At 46.4% G+C, this 16,845-nt stretch overlaps 1 protein-coding gene across 4 annotated transcripts in view; it reads left to right on the forward strand.

The window, feature by feature from the left end:
- Window positions 1–4,263: 4,263 nt before the first annotated feature.
- LOC147457046 (uncharacterized) overlaps window positions 4,264–16,845 on the forward strand; it is a 28,679-nt gene continuing 16,097 nt past the window's right edge. The window contains exons 1-5 of one of the 4 annotated variants that reach the window (XM_086512079.1): window positions 4,410–4,749; window positions 5,289–5,426; window positions 7,536–7,647; window positions 7,826–7,958; window positions 8,059–8,262. In XM_086512079.1, coding sequence (XP_086368205.1) covers window positions 7,537–7,647; window positions 7,826–7,958; window positions 8,059–8,262 — 448 coding nt within the window. In that variant the 5' untranslated portion in view covers window positions 4,410–4,749; window positions 5,289–5,426; window position 7,536. The other 3 variants (XM_086512080.1, XM_086512081.1, XM_086512078.1) reach the window with 3 other exon arrangements.

Here is a 16,845-nt window from a genome sequence, read left to right on the forward strand (position 1 = left end):
GGTAGTCTATCAAAGAGCAACGCGCATCTAATGGAGCTTAAAAGACCTTAGGGTTAGCTTTATTAAAGACCTCCAAAAGTTAGTGTTAAAAAGACATTTGACCTTACGCAAGCTAGGGCTAACCTCGAGGTGGGAATCGTACCCAAGCATGAGGTGCTAAGACGCTTAAAGTGGTTGTGGGAACCTTGTCCAAAGCTTAAGGTGATTTTTATGCTTAAATGACTAAGGTTTTTGAAATGTTAAATTCAAAGATAAATTCTTAAGAGGCATGAACGTCCATGCTTGATTGACTAAGGCTTGAAGTATTCAATTCAAAACAAATGATTTAAGAAGCAGAAAAGACACATTCTTGTTTGATTGACTAAGTCCTTGAAGTATTCAATTCAACCAAATGACTTAATAAGCATAAAAAACACATGTTCAAATGATCCTCTACATGTGGCCCTCATGATGTGCTTGAATGCTATTGGATAGGTTTTAAAGGGGTCCAATGAGAATTTAAATACATAAAAATAAATAATTAAGTTATTTCTTTCAAAGAGGAAAAAGAGGACACATGTCCAAATGAAATAATAAAATAATACAAGAGAGAGAGAGAGAGGTGTGGACCAAGCATAAGAGTGGGGGTATACTCCCACACACACACACACACACACATACACATTCTCTCATTGTGTAAAGTGCAAAGTGCAAGAGCTCCATCTTCTTCTCCAAGCTTGTTGAGAAGTGGAGAGCTTACACCAACACTTTTGGCTATGGAATGCAAATATAACCAAGAGCCATGCTTTAGTGCTTTAGTGCTTAAGCTTGTCATCTTTTTCATCTTCATTCCTATGCTATTATGCTATGCTAAGCAAGAAGAGTGATGATAAGTGAGGAACTGTTTCTTTCTCCTATGGAATGTTTCTTCTTCCTCTTCCCTACCCTCATTCCCCGCTAGCTCTCTCCACCTTCGAAGCTGTTTGAGGCCTTGGGATAGTTAATGCTTTTTGCAAAGTTTATGTTAAGCTCGTGATGCATGAAGCTTTCCATCTTCATAGCATCACCAAGGTCACAAGGAACACAAAGATTGTATTGTAACAAACTCTCTTGATGGGAGAATCTATAATACAAACGCCTTTTGGAGGGGGGACCGGCTCCAAGTAAATCCGATCCTCAACTATTGTCATGTTCTCTAATACTTTCTCTCTTGCAAAAGTATTATTCATGCCAAGTTAATTAAGTACTATGTTCATGTTTCTACCATCAATTAAGTTCACCCTCTATGTTCTCAAAGTAATCTCACAAAAATGCTCACCTTAATTCTCTTAATTCCACTATTCTTAAAGTTCATAGGCCATTCCCATTACAGTCTCGACGGTCAAGGACGGCACAATCGCCAATTTTTCACCATTGGTGAGCCCAAAGCCAAGAAATTGGGGATTGAGCCGCCCTCGCCTGACAAGACGAGAGCAGATAGTCATGAAACTTTGTGGAGGTAGGGAAAGCCATGTCTCTATAAAGTTTTATGGCCATCACAATCTGTCTCGATGGTCAAGGACCACACAATCGCCAACTTTAGGCCGTTGGGTCCGTGGCGATTCCAAAGCCAAAAATTTGACGATTGTGCCACCCTTGATTCGACGAGTCGGGAACATATGGCCATGAAACTTTGCAGGGGTGGGAAATCATACTAATCCCTAATCCTGCAAAGTTTCATGGCCGTCGCAATCTGTCTCGATAGTCAAGGACGATGTAATCGCCAACTTTTGGCAGTTGGACCCTTGGTGCGTCCAAAGCCAAAAAATTGGTGATTGTGCTGCTTGGATTGACGATACAAGAACGTATGACCATGAAACATTGAAGGCGCATGGGAAGCACACTAATCTCTACCTTTGTAAAGTTTCATGTCCATTGCAATCCGTCTCAACGGTCAAGGGCGGAACAATTGCCACCTTTTGCTCGTTTGGGCTCTTGGCAAGCCCAAAGCCAAAAAAATTGACGATTGTACCACCCTAGACCGAGGAGACTGGAATTTATGGCCATGAAACTTTGGAGGGTGGGGAAAGCACCGTAATCCTTGCCCTTTCAAAGTTTTATGGCCATCGTAATCCGTCGTGATGGTCAAGGGTGGCACAATTACCTTCTTTTGGTCGTCGGGCCCTTGGCGACCCCGAAGCTAAAAAATTGGTGGTTGTGCCGCCCTAGATTGACAAGACGGAAACATATGGCCATTAAAATTTGCAAGGATGGGGAAAGCACACTAATCCCCGCTTTTGCAAGGTTTCATGCCCATTGCAATCCGTCTCGACGGTCAAGGATGTCACAATCACCAACTTTTGGCAGTTGGGCCCTTGGCGAGTCCAAAGCGAAAAATTTCGCGATTGTGCCGCCCTGGACCAACGAGACGAGAATGTATGGCCGTGAAACTTTGCAGATGCAAGGGAAACACACTAATCCTTGCCTCTGCAAACTTTTATGGCCTACACGCTCCATCTCAACGTTCAAGGATGACACAATCGCCAACTTTTGGTCGTTGGGCCCTTGGCGAGCCCAAAGCCAAAAATTTGGCGATTGTGCCACCCTCGACCAATGAGACGGGAATGTATGGCCATGAAAGTTTGTAGAGGTGGGGAAAACATACTAATCCCCACCCTTGCAAAGTTTCATGACCATTGTAATCCGTCTCGACAGTTAATGGTAGCACAATCGCCAACATCTGGTCATTGGGCCCTTCGCGAGTCCAAAGCCAAAAAATTGGTGATTTTGCCACTGTGGACCGACGAAATGAGACACGATGGTCATGAAACTTTGCGGGGCCAGGTGAAGTGCACTAATTCCTGCCCTTGCAAAGTATCATGACCATCTTAATCTGTCTCAATGGTCGAGGGCGGCACAATTGCCAACTTTTAGCCCTTGGGCCCAGTGGCAAGCCCAAAGCCAAAAAATTGACGATTGTGTCGGCTTGGACCAACGAGATGAGAATGAATGGCCATGAAACTTTGTAGGGGCGAGGGAAGCACACTAATCCCCATCCGTGCAAAGTTTCATGGCCATCGCAATCCGTTTCAATGGTCAAGGACGACACAATCGTTAATTTTTTGGCTTTGGAATCGTCAAAAAATTGACGATTGTGCCATCTTGGACCGATGAGACAGGAACGTATGGCCATGAAACTTTGTGGGGACGAGAAAAGCACACTAATCTTCATCACTGCAAAGTTTCATGGCCATCACAATTTGTCTCGATTGTTGAGGGCGACACAATCGCCAATTTTTTGTCGATGGGCCCTTAGCGAACCCAAAGCCAAAAAATTGGCAAAACATTTCTCTCTACAAGCTTCACGACGACCCCAAAATAATCGGATAACATACCAAGTAATCCAATGGGGAAGTAATTCAAAGATTTGGGTCGTATAGAGCACCGATCTAAGATGACATCACAGGGGCCCTATTCTTGTAAATAGGGGTTTGGTTGGGAGGAGTGCCATGGTAGTCATCCCCTACTCTCACTCTCCATCCTTTCTTTGCCTTGTCAAAATAAAGATAATCCTCAAGTGTGACACCTTCTCTTTCTCTCTTTTCCCTTTCTTTTTTGACCATGAGCCCTTCTCTCTCTCTCTCTCTCTCTTTCTCTCTCCGTCCGAAAAAACCGTTCTACCGGCCAAGCGTGGTAATACGTTAGCCCATGTCCCTCCGAGAAGCACGCCTTGAGTTCAAGACTCATTGAATCGTTCGTCTCTTTAGTTTGTTACTATGGAAGAAAAGTCAGCAAAACTATGGTCTAGTCAAGAGGAAAGTGGGCTACAAACGTTTGTGGAGCGTGTTTCTTTTTAATCGTCCGAATAGATATGTGGCCACGATTTCAAAAAATCCTTATTAGTACGAATGTATTGAGATACTTTTATCCCACACCTTTTCAACACCTGGACTTATGCTAAACTGAAAGTTGGCATGTCTCTCTCAACAGGGCCAACCATCGAAGTCTCTTAGCACGAGCACAACCAGAGCAGCCGGCCAGCCAAAGAGAATCTTGCAGGGGCGAGTGCATACGTGTCGAGTGCTCTTTTTGGCCGGCAAGTGGCTGGCTGGCCGCTGTAGCCCACGCCTCACCTCCCCCGGCAACATCTCCAGCCTCCTGCCATCCAATCAAAAGTCTGCAACCCTCTTCCACTCGCTGGCCGAGCTGCTGCCGGAGATGTTGTGCTCAATATCGCCAGCCAGCAAGGGAAGATTCCCCAGCATCAACTGTTGGCTGCCGAGCTACCGAGTTGCCGTCCGGCTCGTTGTGCTAGAGCTATCTCTCTCAAGCAAGAAAGCGGTGGACGATTCTCTCTCTCTCTCGCGGTTCTCAACCAAGAGGCAGCAGAGGTTTCTCGCTCGCTCATGCAATTATGAGACTGCAGCCGTGTCCGCAAGTGTGTGGTGAGCGGCTATCACAGGACTCTCTCTCTCTCTCTCTCTCTCTCCGCCCGTCCCTCTTTCACGATGTGGGGCCCTGATGTAGACTGCAGGCAGAGTTTGCCCAACCAGGGCGTGCTACCGTAGTGAGCCAAAGAGTGCAGGGCCGTAGGCGGTAGAGGGCAGAGCACATGCAAAGGGAGAGGGGACGAGGGAATTTTATAACAAGGGTATCTTTGAGGATATTGGATCGGCAGGGACAGAGGGAAATGAGAGACAGAGCCGCTTATTAACAGAGCGAGCGCGCCATGAAAACAAACTGGAGAGCGGGTTTGGCACAGGACTCTCGCAACAAGATTGTGAGCAGAATGTATCTCTCTCTCTCTCTCACACACACACACACACACACACACACACACACATGGGCGGCTGGATGTCTCTGTGATTTGATGCAAGTGCTTATGATTCTGTGCTTCTGAGGTGTAAGTAGGACTCCTAAATTAGTGATTCTTTATTCTGTCAGCATGGTTTGCCCCCGACAAAACCGGGGCTTATGTCGCAGAATAGAACTGTGGCACCGCAATTGAAAAGCACTATGGGGTCCAAATTGAAGCTTCCATTATAGTTCAGAAACTGAGAAAAATCCATTTTTTGTTCGAAGCCCTAGAGAATTCCAAATGGAAGCTTCAATTTGGACCCCATAGTGGTTTTCAATTGCGGTACCACTGTTCTATTATGCGACATAACCTCCGGTTTTGTAGTTCAGAAACTGAAAGAAATCCATTTTTTGTTCCGAAGCCCTATAGAATTCCATTTTTTTTGTTTAAGAGTATTGAAATGCGTTGGATTGGGTAAAAAAAATTCCATTTTTGTTTTGAAACCCTAGATAATTCCAATCTTCTTGTTTAGAGTATTGAAAGCCTTTGGGTCATTCCGAAGCTACATGTGATGGGCAGTGTGAATTGATTAACTCTGGGAGCCAATATTTACAATGAAATTGTGTAAGATGTCATCAGTATGACACCATGACTCTACTCCTGGTGAAAGGTAATCTTTCCTCTTCCTTTCTTCATAAGTATAGACATACGTGCACGTGCTCGTGTGTGTTATAATGGATATATCTACATATTTATGTAAAGTGAGACTTGAGAGGCGGAGATGCGAATTACCATGTTAATAATGTCTATATATCACACACACACACACACACACACACACACACACACACACACACACACACACACACACAAACACACACACATACAGACATATACATTTGTAGTTAAGTGTAGGTAACATGCCAACAAAAATTGTTTTGCTGTTTCCTTGACTTGGAATGAAATGCTTCTAGTTAACGTGACTATTCTATGGGTGCCTGTATATATAACCCCAAAGAATTTCAATCATCTTTTGAAATACCTTTGAGTTGTTTTAAACTTTAATCAAGTGAAGAGCTCCATGTCATTGATTGGTAGTGTGAATGGATCAACTTTGAGATCAAGTATTTAAAATGTGACTGTGCTATGTACTCTACCGCTCTATAATTTTCATGAATATGCTACTCTGATTATCGCGATTAGACATGTTTCATCCATGTATTGATGCATGGTAAGCAACTGGGTCCCTCCTGCCTCTCTTACAGTTTGTGCCAGAAATCGTTGGGGTACATCATAAGGAAATGTTAAGAATGGATGCGAATGATTTTGGAGGCACGCCTTAGGGGTTTCACAGTCCCTTGGCTTCTGTGAGCTGCCAGAGGAGATTTTTACAGCTGATGCTTTATATCAGTCAGATTCCAGCACTGGAATTTGTGGTTTTTGCTACATTGCTTGAGGTGGACAAAGTTTCGTGCAGATTTGTGTAGACTTGATCACAATCTAGATAGCTACTCTCTCGACTATACTTCACCACCTGATTATAGTATCCCTAGATCTATCTTGTGGTTTGATTTGGGATTTTTCCCCATGATCTCCTTGTATAACTTTAAGGGGTTTTTCCCATTTTCTTGTATATGGACCTATGGTTGCTTTTATGTGATGCAAAGGGTCAAAGCCCCATTTTATTGCCAAAATAAAAAAAATAAAAAAATAAAATATTATTTGTGTGTTTGTGTGTGCGCGTGCGGGTGCACGTGGGCATATGTTATAAGCAAAGATTATTTTTCTGTTTCCTTGACTTAGAATGAAACATTTCATGTGACTAGCTATGCGGCCCTTGAGTAGTCTTTATTTACATGTGTGTATATATGTAAATATATGTAGAGGGTTGTGTGTGCCAAATAAGATCCCCTCCGTAAGGAGTGTATAAAGCATAACGAGTTAGCCATCTGACAGATATTATCTCTCTTTCGCTGTGTACAATTGTGTGTGTGTGTGGATACATACGCATATAAGTAACTAATCAACAAATTTGTATAATTATGGTGGTATTGCCATTAGTGAATTGATCAGAGGCTTGCTGTTTGGTCAATCTCCTCGAACAAGGGCTCTCCTCTTTTAAAATACCTCCGTGCGTGTAAGGGCTGCTTACAAGGTGCCCTTAAATATCAAATTTGGTGACAATATGGCCTCAAGAGCTGAGTCTTTGCTCAAGTTACGTAGCCTCGAACTTTGGTGACAATATGGCCTCGAGAGCTGAGTCTTTGCTTAGCCTCAAGTTACGTAGATTTTCAGGAAATGCGATAAATGCACAACACGCACCAAGGTTACAACCTCAAATTACTGCATCTCTCTCGAATAGCTTACCCAATTGGGATGAGACTTGTGAAAGAATTCAGACTTGTCTTAATCTTGTGAAAGACTTGTCTTAATCTTGCGCAATGCCCACCGAAATGTAGTGCGCGCGCGCACACCACTTCCAAGCGCAAAATTGATGCTACAACTTCACGCCTATTGTAGTTGGCTTTTATTTTATCTTTTGTATTTGACCTTGAGCCAAGGTGTTTCTACTTCAAAGATATTCTTGCAGCTCAAAAGAAAAGAGGGGTCGCAGGGGGGAGGGGGCAAGAAGTAAAAGCAGTCACGTCTTGTCTATGGAAGTTAATGAGCAGAGCAAACAGCTGGAATGGAATTATATGTCTTACTGGAGCAATAGAAAAATCGATTGTTTATGCAGCTTCCAATTTTGTTGTTAATCTTGGGAATTGTATGCATGCAGAATGGAAACTCTGCAAAGGCATACTCCTCTGGCTGGACAAGATGGCATGAGTGAGCTTTGGAAGATTGCTAATCGTTTTGAGGAGGAGATCTTTTATGCTGCCTCTGACCAGGTAACCATCTGATACGCAGTGTGCTGCATGCCGTCGTAAGGCTGTTAGGATGTTTGCATTCTACATAGTGAACATTCCACCACTTGTTCGTGTCTTGACTTTGAAACAGTGGCATGGATGCATTTAACATCCTAACCATGCTTATATTGAGCTTGTGAGCTGTGGTATGCCTTCACAGCATGATTACTTGAGAAAAATCTCTTTAGAGATGCTGAATTTGGAAACAAGGACGCAAAATGCTCTGAATGGTGGTGCTTTGCCGACCAGCTCAGCTGGACCAAATCAAAGCTCTGTGAGACCTTCAGAGTCTGGTAATATACTTCTTTGGCACCTCTCTTTGATCAGAGCTTTTGCTGTTGGGTGTAGTACTTTGTTCTGACAAGTACTATGTTGGGCATTGGTTGAATTTAGGTGTCTCACAGGTGCAATCCCGGCAGCAAGTTGTTCAACCTGCTCAGGATGGAGTGTTGAACAATGGAATGCAAGCCTCTGCTAGCGGGCAAGCATCAAGCTTTTCCAATTTAAGTCAGCAGGCACCAGTTTTGAATGTTCTTGGGCAGTCACCTAGCAGTTTGCCGGCATTAAATGGGGGTCCTCTAGCTAATGGTGGAAGTGGTGGGCACGCTTCCCCCCAGAATTTGCATGTACAGAGAGAGAGAGAGAGAGAGAGAGAGAGAGAGAGAGAGAGAGAGAGAGAGAGAGAGAGAGAGAGAGAGGAGATGGAATGTTATATTAACGTCCTTTTGATGCTATATTAACGTCTTCAAAAGGCCAAAGTGACCTATGAGACCAGGAAGTTACAATGTGGTGGATTTGATACAAAGTCAGAGTAACAAAAGTGACAAAATAAAATACTATGGAATCCTAAACTACCAGGTGTGAAATAAGCAGCTAGCTGGGATAGCTAAATCACAAGAGATCCAACATTGGTCGCTCGCGGATCTCATCAATCTCCTCCATGGTCAGTAGTCTGACCGGGTGTCGTGCACGTCGGGCCAAAGTGATCCGAATCCTCTGATGCAGCCTCCGTTGATGTTGTGTAGTCCTTCGTAGTCGTGGGCGTCTGGATCTCCCCAACTCGGTCGCTCGGTCGATCAGTGTGCCTCTTGGTGTGAGGTGACAAGCTCTCCTGTGGTAGTAGCTCCTGTGGGTGTCCAATGTCTGCTCTAAAGAAGTTTGTGATCCGTCTTTGAGAGTGGCTAGCCTCTCCCCTCATCAGGCTCTCTCGCTGTGTCTGTGCAGCTCCAGCAAAAACAGACCCGGGCTTCTCTGATCCTCATACCGCATGACTCTGGAGAGTGGTCCAAAGCCCTTCTTGAACAAGCAGTGAAAGCGGATTAGTATCTCGTAGTAGACGGGGCAGTGGCATGTGTAGTGCAACTCTGTCTCAGGCTCCATGTCACACAGGAGGCATGTCCCGGCCTCTGCTGGTACTCCGTTGTATCTCCCAGTCTTGATTCGTAGCTGGTGTGAAGATGTGCGTATCTGGCCAATAGCACATTGTATCCCATGAGACAAGTGGGTGTCCATGTATCTAGGCCTCGTCACAAAACCATCCTCCGTTAGCTGGAGAAGTGCTCTCTGTAGAAAGCCATCTTCGTGCTCGGCTCCTATGCTGGCTGTATCCATGTCCTCCTGGTGTCTAGCTGAGTTAGGTCCTGGCGGATGAGCTTAGTGATCTTGGACTGTGTAAGAGTCAGAGAGGGTGCATCCAGTGAGTACTGGAAGGGCGGCAATCTGTCTATGTTGAACCCATGCCCTTGAAACCATGATGTCTTCTCCCCATACCAGCATGTTGTATCTCCCTGCATGGGCATGTTGTATCTCCCTGCATGGCTAACTGTCGAGAGGACTCTAAGTGCAAGGCGGGCATATCTGTCTCTGGGAAGCGGTGTATGAAGGAGACATATCTGGTGAGCGCCTCAACCACTAGTTGGGGGGCAGCTAGCTCTGCTCGGATAATGGCACGTGGTACTGAAGCCTTGTGTCACGTGCCCATATAACCCTATGTGTACGTGGACAAGCTACTTCATGGCAAGGGTTCAGTTTAGTTCAGTTTAAACAGCCTAGATTAGGAAGTGATCTTACACTTTTGTGAGTCTGTTCGCAGACCGTGCATGTCCAGACACTTAGAGTAGATGCATATCCTCTGGTTGCACACATCATGATCATTTTCCATCAGAACCCATCAAGAGCATTTTTACAGTGCATAGACCTATTTTCCCTATTTTAGTCAATTTTCACTTAATATTTTTAAGTGACTTCTGTTGGGAACTAGGTAAGGCAATTTTGATAAGCAAGTACATAAGAAACCTAGCGCTAGCATTTCTGGTAGAAGAGGCAACAGAACCACGTGTTCAACAGGCACCTTCTCAGCAAGACCGCCACAAGACACCTAGCGTTTTTGAAGCAGATACCTAGCGTTTTCTGCTGCAGACACCTAGCGTTTTCAGCATTGTAGATCATCCAGCGTTTTGCATTTGCAAATCCTCTGGCGATAGAAGATAACAGATCAGCCCTAGCGTTAGCAGTTTGCACCAACAGATCAATAGCAATAGCGTTTTTGCAGACTAACACAGAATTCAGCCTGGCATTTTTGGATTAGCACAGCAACTCAGTGTTTTGCAGATTCGTCGCGACAGAACCTTAGTTAGCACTAGCGTTTTCAGTTTTCAGCAGTCAGATCCCGCAGTAGAAGTCCCAAACCTCGCAGATCTCACCTACCCGCAGCAGATATTCGCCGCACGGTCAGATCCATCGAAGTTTGCAGTTTCAGCCCGGGAAACGCAGTTTTCAGCGTCTGCGTTTTCAGCGCGTCGTCGTTGCATCGATGTCATCGCCGTCGCCATCGACATAGAGTCAGAATTCAGCAGATAAAAATTTGCAGATTTCAGCCAGTAGCGTTTTCAGATTTCAGCCCATCTCGTCGTCGTCCTTATCGTCGTCGACATTGTTGGCAAGTCCAAAGCATTGTAGAGATTTGTGCAATCAATAGTAGACCGCTCTCACCATAGAGAGTGGGGCCTTCGGAGGAGGGTTTGACAACATTCTGGTGTCGTATTCTTCTCTCTCTATCTCTCAGTCTCAGCACCTTCATTCACAGTGTTCATCCACTTTGTTTGTGTCCATTGTACTCTCTCACTAAAGGAACGGAAGGCTCTCCCTTCCGTAAGTAAAAGGAACCTTGAGCACAGTTCGGAGCACTCATCTTGAGCAAAGTTCAACATTCACTTCCGCTGCACCTTACACCTTGGCTCTAATGAGCCGCGAGATCATAGAGACTAGTGGCTTCTCCATGTCGCCCCATCCATCAGTGCGACCTGTCCTCCCGTGATGATCCAATGAAGGTCCCCAAATCTCAGCTCCATAGAGCAATGCAGAAGCCACCAAAGTGTCAAAGAGCCAGAGCTTCATCCGAGGCTCCTGAAACTGTAGCTGTGAACACATCCTCTCCAATCTACCCAATGCTGCATGGTCTCTGGTCAATCTAGTCTCTGTTGCTCTCCTCAATGAAAATGTTTGTCCACTAAAAACCACTCCAAGGTAAGTGTAAGCATCTGTATACTCCACTGTCTCCTGGCCGTATGTGAATGCGGGCGCTGACCTCCTGATCCACTGTGGGGTGGTATTAAATACCATGACCTTGGTTTTACCAAGGTTGACAGACAAACCACTTTCATGGGCAAAACCTATGCAAAGCATCCAAGTGACGTTGCATCCCCTTCGGAGAGTCGGAGATCAACACAATATCATCAGCATATAACATCCATATCCTTGCCAGCTGTGCACCTCTATCACCATCTCTCTCAATGTAGTCAGAAACCTCATCCACATACATATCAAATAGAGTGGAGACAGCGGGCAATCTTGCTTAATAGTGGAGTGAACCGGTGTAGATAGACCCTCTGAGGTGCATACATGCCCCACTACTAACCTGTATAATGCCATGACTCCCCGAAATGAGCTCTGTGGGTACTCCCATCTCCTGTAATTTGCGCATCAATCTAGCTCTGGGTACCGTGTCAAATGCTTTGCGGAAGTCCACAAAGCTACAATAGATCCATCTCCCATGTGATCTGCCCTCGTCAATGATGGTTCTGAGTGTCAAGATATGGTCAAGAGTAGAAAAACCTCTCCTGAACCATGCTTGCCGGGCTGCGTATATCCCCTCTGAAACGAACGAGGAGATAGGATCTCCCGGCTACACAGACCGCCTACAGATACGTGTTGGACGAACCACCCGACCATAGCCACCATCTGGCAGCTCCTTGTGCTGGGGCCAGCATCGAGGACGTAGGCGTGCACCTGTAAGACTCGGCGTCCCATACCACCCGGCCTCACCTCCTCGAGGTGACCTCGGGCACTCCTAGCCTCTCGTAACCACTGGCACTCTGCCAGTGGGGTAGATAACTGTAAATGAGGCCTTGGCCTCCCTTTTATAATAATGGCCGGCCACACTGGCCGTGTTCACACTACGTCCGTCCGGACACTAGACGTCCATCCCGACGGCATCTGGGCTAGATCCCCTCTCTTGTGAGCAGGACATAACGTCGATCACTGACGATGTCCTCTGGGAGACCATACAGCTTGATCGACAAATAAAACCGCCAACTCATTGCTTTTTATTGTCGACTTCGTTGGTATAAACTTCGCCATTTTTGTGAGTCTATCGACCACAACCCAAATAGCGTCATTGCCCCGACTAGTATTTGGCAAACCAACGATGAAGTCCATGGAAATACTTTGCCACTTGGCATCTGGAATTTCCAATGGGTGTAGTAGGCCAGCTTTCCTAAGGCGCTCTGCCTTATTGACTTGACACTGAGCGCATCTCTTCACATAGCTCTCTATGTAAGAGCGCATTCTTGGCCAATAGAAATATCGCTTGACAAAGCCAAAGTTCTCTGGATGCCTGGGTGCCCAGCATTAGGAACATCGTGGCATTCGCACAAAATCCTTTGTCGAATCTCGTCGATTTCCGGCACGCAGACTTTACCATTTGTGAACAATAGTCCACCTCTTTATGTTATGTGCCGCTCACAGGAGAGGGGATCTAGCCCAGATGCCGTCGGGATGGGCGTCGAGTGTCCGGGCGGACGTAGTGTGAACACGGCCAGTGTGGCCGGCCATTATTATAAAAGGGAGGCCAAGGCCTTATTTACAGTTATCGACCCCACTGGTAGAGTGCCAGTGGTTAGCCTGCGAGGTTGGCTAGGAGTGCGCGAGGTCACCTTGAGGAGGTGAGGCCGAGTGGTATGTGACGCCCAGTCTTACAGGTGCACGTCTACGTCCTCTAACGTTGGCCCCAGCATGGGGGAGTTGTTGGATGGTGGCTATGGTTGGGTGGTTCGTCCGACGCGTATCTGTAGGCGGTCTGTGTAGCTGGGAGATCCTATCTTCTGGATTACCTTTACGACGAGGACCCGAAGTCTTCGGCCCTTTCACCCCTCCTTTTAAAAGTTGCGTAAGCGGAGCAGTAACTTTAGAGTAATCCTTGATGAATTTGCAAAAGAATCCAGTAAAGCCTAAAAAGAACTTTACTTGGCGCACATTCTTGAGAATGGGCCAATTTCGCACTTTATCCAACTTTTCAGGGTCGACGCGAATTCCATCGCGAGTAATGATGTGACCCAAGCACAGAAGCTCTTTCTTAAAGAATTCACACTTAGAAGCCTTAGCGTAAAGCTTCTTAGTTCTTAGTACTTGGAGAACAGTGCGTATATGCAATAGGTGCTCAGGCATTTATTAAATGGAACGTCCCTGGCCTTCGCCATTGCATCCTCGACGTCAGTCGGGGCTTTATCCGTAATCAAGGCCCAACGGTAGTCCTCATGCAATCCCAGCAGATACATGTGCACGGCGTGCGTAGAATCCACCTTACAGAAGGTGAGCACCTCCTTGAAAGCTGTCGTATATTTATCAAAAGACAGAGTTTTCATCGAAAGACTCTACACTTTGGCATAAGCTTTCAAAGGGTCCATTTTTGCGAAATCCTTCTTGAATTTCACGCAAAAATCAGCCCACGTCGTAGGCTTTTCTGTCATATCACGCCACCAGGTAAGCGCCTTACTGCGCAGATAAAGAGGAATCGTCTGGATCCTCCGTTCATCATGCTCCCCATGGAGATCAAAGTACGTGGTCCACCGGTGTAGCCAGTTATTTACAGCCAATTCCGTACAGTCCTTCTCTTCACCTGAGAAATTTGCAGTTTTATACGGAATTGTGGCAGTCGGACCACCCTGCGAACGCCCAAAAGCAGCAATCTGCGTCCGCAAATGCTGGAGATGGGTTTCGCCCTCGGAAATACGCGCAGTCGTCGACTGAGCCATATTTTCGAGAGCAGAAAGTCGGGAACTGAGCCCCTGTACGACCCCTTCGAGAGAGGCCAAGCGAAGGTTTGTCTGAACATTCGCGTTTTCCAGAGCGGTAACACGCTGGTCGAAACTCTGGAAAGTGCTTGTAATCCATGTGTAGAGAGCATGCGTGAATGGAATTTGGATGTTACCTGGCGTCACGCTGCACATCGGAGCTAGAGGAATCTATGGCGAAGTGTGTGAAAAACTGGAAAATTCACGCAAAACAGATCCTTTTTTGCACTTTTCGGTCGCGAAAAGTCGAAGTTTGAAGAGCTCTACGCGTCGGCGTGAGCGTCGGAACAGGAGCAGGTGATGGCGGGAGCGCGAGCAGATGAGAGAGAGCAGGCTTTGGAGAGGAGCAAGAGAAGCAAATGAGAGGTTTTTGTAAACTTTACAACTCTGTAAGTGAGTGTTTTAATGAATGTGCAGGTTTCACATTCATTTTAAAAAAAAGATTAAAGTGTCCTGCCTATACTATAAAAGAAACTCAAATGTCCTTGGCCATATTACCCAATGGGTGCCCCTTCTCTTAAAAAAAATCAACGTAAACTCCCAGCGTTAAAAAAAAAGAAGGCCAGCGTTGAGGCTGCCGCGTGGAGCTCACGAAGAAACGAAGGGGGCGTGTGAAAGCCCGTGGCTAGCACGCACAAGGGGCGCCACATAGGAGCCAGCTCATACCAACTTCTCCACGTTGGAGAATTAACGCAATCCTGGCAGAATGGTTAACGCAGGCCTGGCTCTCGTTTTGCAGGTGGTCGCCCCCAAGCAAAGAGAGAGGTAGCACTCTCTCTCTCTCTCTCTCTCTCTCTCTCTCTCTCTCTCTCTCTATGCTTCGCATAGAGGAGAAGGAGATTACAGAGAGAGCTTAAAGAGAATACTACATGCTGAATTTTAATCTAAAATCAGCCACTTAATGAGGGATTTACCGATTTCATCAAAAACCAGTGAAATCAATAAGTAATTCCCCCAATTTTCAATGCCAATTCGCCGATTTTTATAAAAAATCAGCAACGTAGTATTGATTTACACCTGCGAACATACTCAAGAGAAGAAAATTGATTAATTAAATAACTATTTCATAAAAAAATTGCATGAAACAAAGGCTATCCGGCTCGAACCTATCCGTAGGTGTGGACACAGTCTCTCGTGCAGCCAAGCCGGCTCTGATACCATGAAACGAACGACGAGATAGGATCTCTTGGCTACACAGACTGCCTACAGATACGCGGTGGACGAACCACCCGACCATAGCCACCATCCGGTAGCTCCCCCGTGTTGGGGCCAGCGTCCGAGGACGTAGGCGTGCACCTGTAAGACTGGGCGTCCCATACCACCCGGCCTCACCTCCTCGAGGTGATCGTCGCGCACTCCTAGCCTCGCGGGCTAACCACTGGCACTCTACCAGTGGGGTCGATAACTTTAAATGAGGCCTTGGCCTCCCTTTTATAATAATGGCCGGCCACACTGGCCGTGTTCACACTACGTCCGCCCGAACACTGGACGCCCATCCCGGCGGCATCTGGGCTAGATCCCCTCTCCTGTGAGCGGGACATAACACCCTCCCTCTCTGCCCATCTACTCAGCTGCTACTCAAGAATGGATACGTACAACCGTGCCAATGTGTGTCCAATCATGATAGTGTGATAATTCCCATGCTCCATAGGGTCTCCTGACTTGAAGATAGGTACAATAGTAGATAGGCTCCAAGTATCAGGCAAGCCCTCACACATGGCACGGTTAAACATAACTGCTAGAGCTCTGCTAGTAGATCTCTGGCATGCATGAAGTACTCAGCCACTAAGCCATCATGATCATATGCTCTCCAAGTCCTCATCCTGTCAATGGCCTTCCTCACCATCTCAACGGTGAGAGAAGCACATGTGTAGTGGCATGGTTTGGGGAGGATCGGGAAGGGGCGGTTGTCCAGGAACTGTGTACAGAGATGACGCGTATTGGCCCAGGCCTTTGTAGAGGTAATGGCCGGGGGGGGTGCTCATGCAAGAGCCGCCATGCCTCACGTGAGTCCTGACTAAAAAATAGTTGGTATAGATCCTGCTCTAGGCGAGCCAAAAATGCCCTCTTCTTTCTTCGCACTAGGCGTCGAAAGTCAATTTGTGACTGTCTGTGAATGATGTCCCCCAAAAGTACCTCCCTTTGAAGTCTAGCTCTAGTCTCGCGACATTCCTCATCATACCAGCTGTTCTGGGGCATGCTCCCAAAACGGCGTCTCTACTCGGGTTGGGTGTGTGGGTATGCCTTTGCTGCTGCATCATGTAATATTTGTGTCAGTATAGCAGTAAGCTCCTCCAAAGGTCGCCATGGCTCTTTTGTACAGAGGCGTTTGTAGATCGTATCTATGTATACAGAGTCCGTCTCCCGTGTGAAGGTGTAGCGAGTAGGGCTGTTGCCTGTGCCTGTGTGCTACACTAAACTGGAAAGAGATGGTCAACGACACGAGCATGATCCACTGCCACACCAACAGGTCTGGGTCCAACTGTGAGATCCTGGATACTAGAGATGAGACTCGGCTGTGCCATGACATAATCCACTGTACTGGCTCCATGTCTGTGTCGAAAGCATGTTAAACCCCCCGCAGCGGGAAATCTCTGTAGGCCATTCAAGATGACCAATCCATGTGCAGTCCCCATGTCTATCAAGTGTCGTCCATGCTCAGTATGTTCCCCATCCTGTGATAGTCTGGATAGGCCCGCCGTCTTTGCAACATCTAGCTCTCTCAGCATCTCCTCTGAAGTATCATAAAAAACTGTCTGATGATGGGTAGTCCTAGCATTGAAGTCCCCTAGAATGATGATGTCACCATCTCTAGAGAACTCCCATATGT

This window comes from Adiantum capillus-veneris, chromosome 5 (genome assembly GCF_014529385.1).
Source record: "Adiantum capillus-veneris isolate H3 chromosome 5, ASM1452938v2, whole genome shotgun sequence".
In the NCBI taxonomy this organism is placed as follows: domain Eukaryota; kingdom Viridiplantae; phylum Streptophyta; class Polypodiopsida; order Polypodiales; family Pteridaceae; genus Adiantum; species Adiantum capillus-veneris.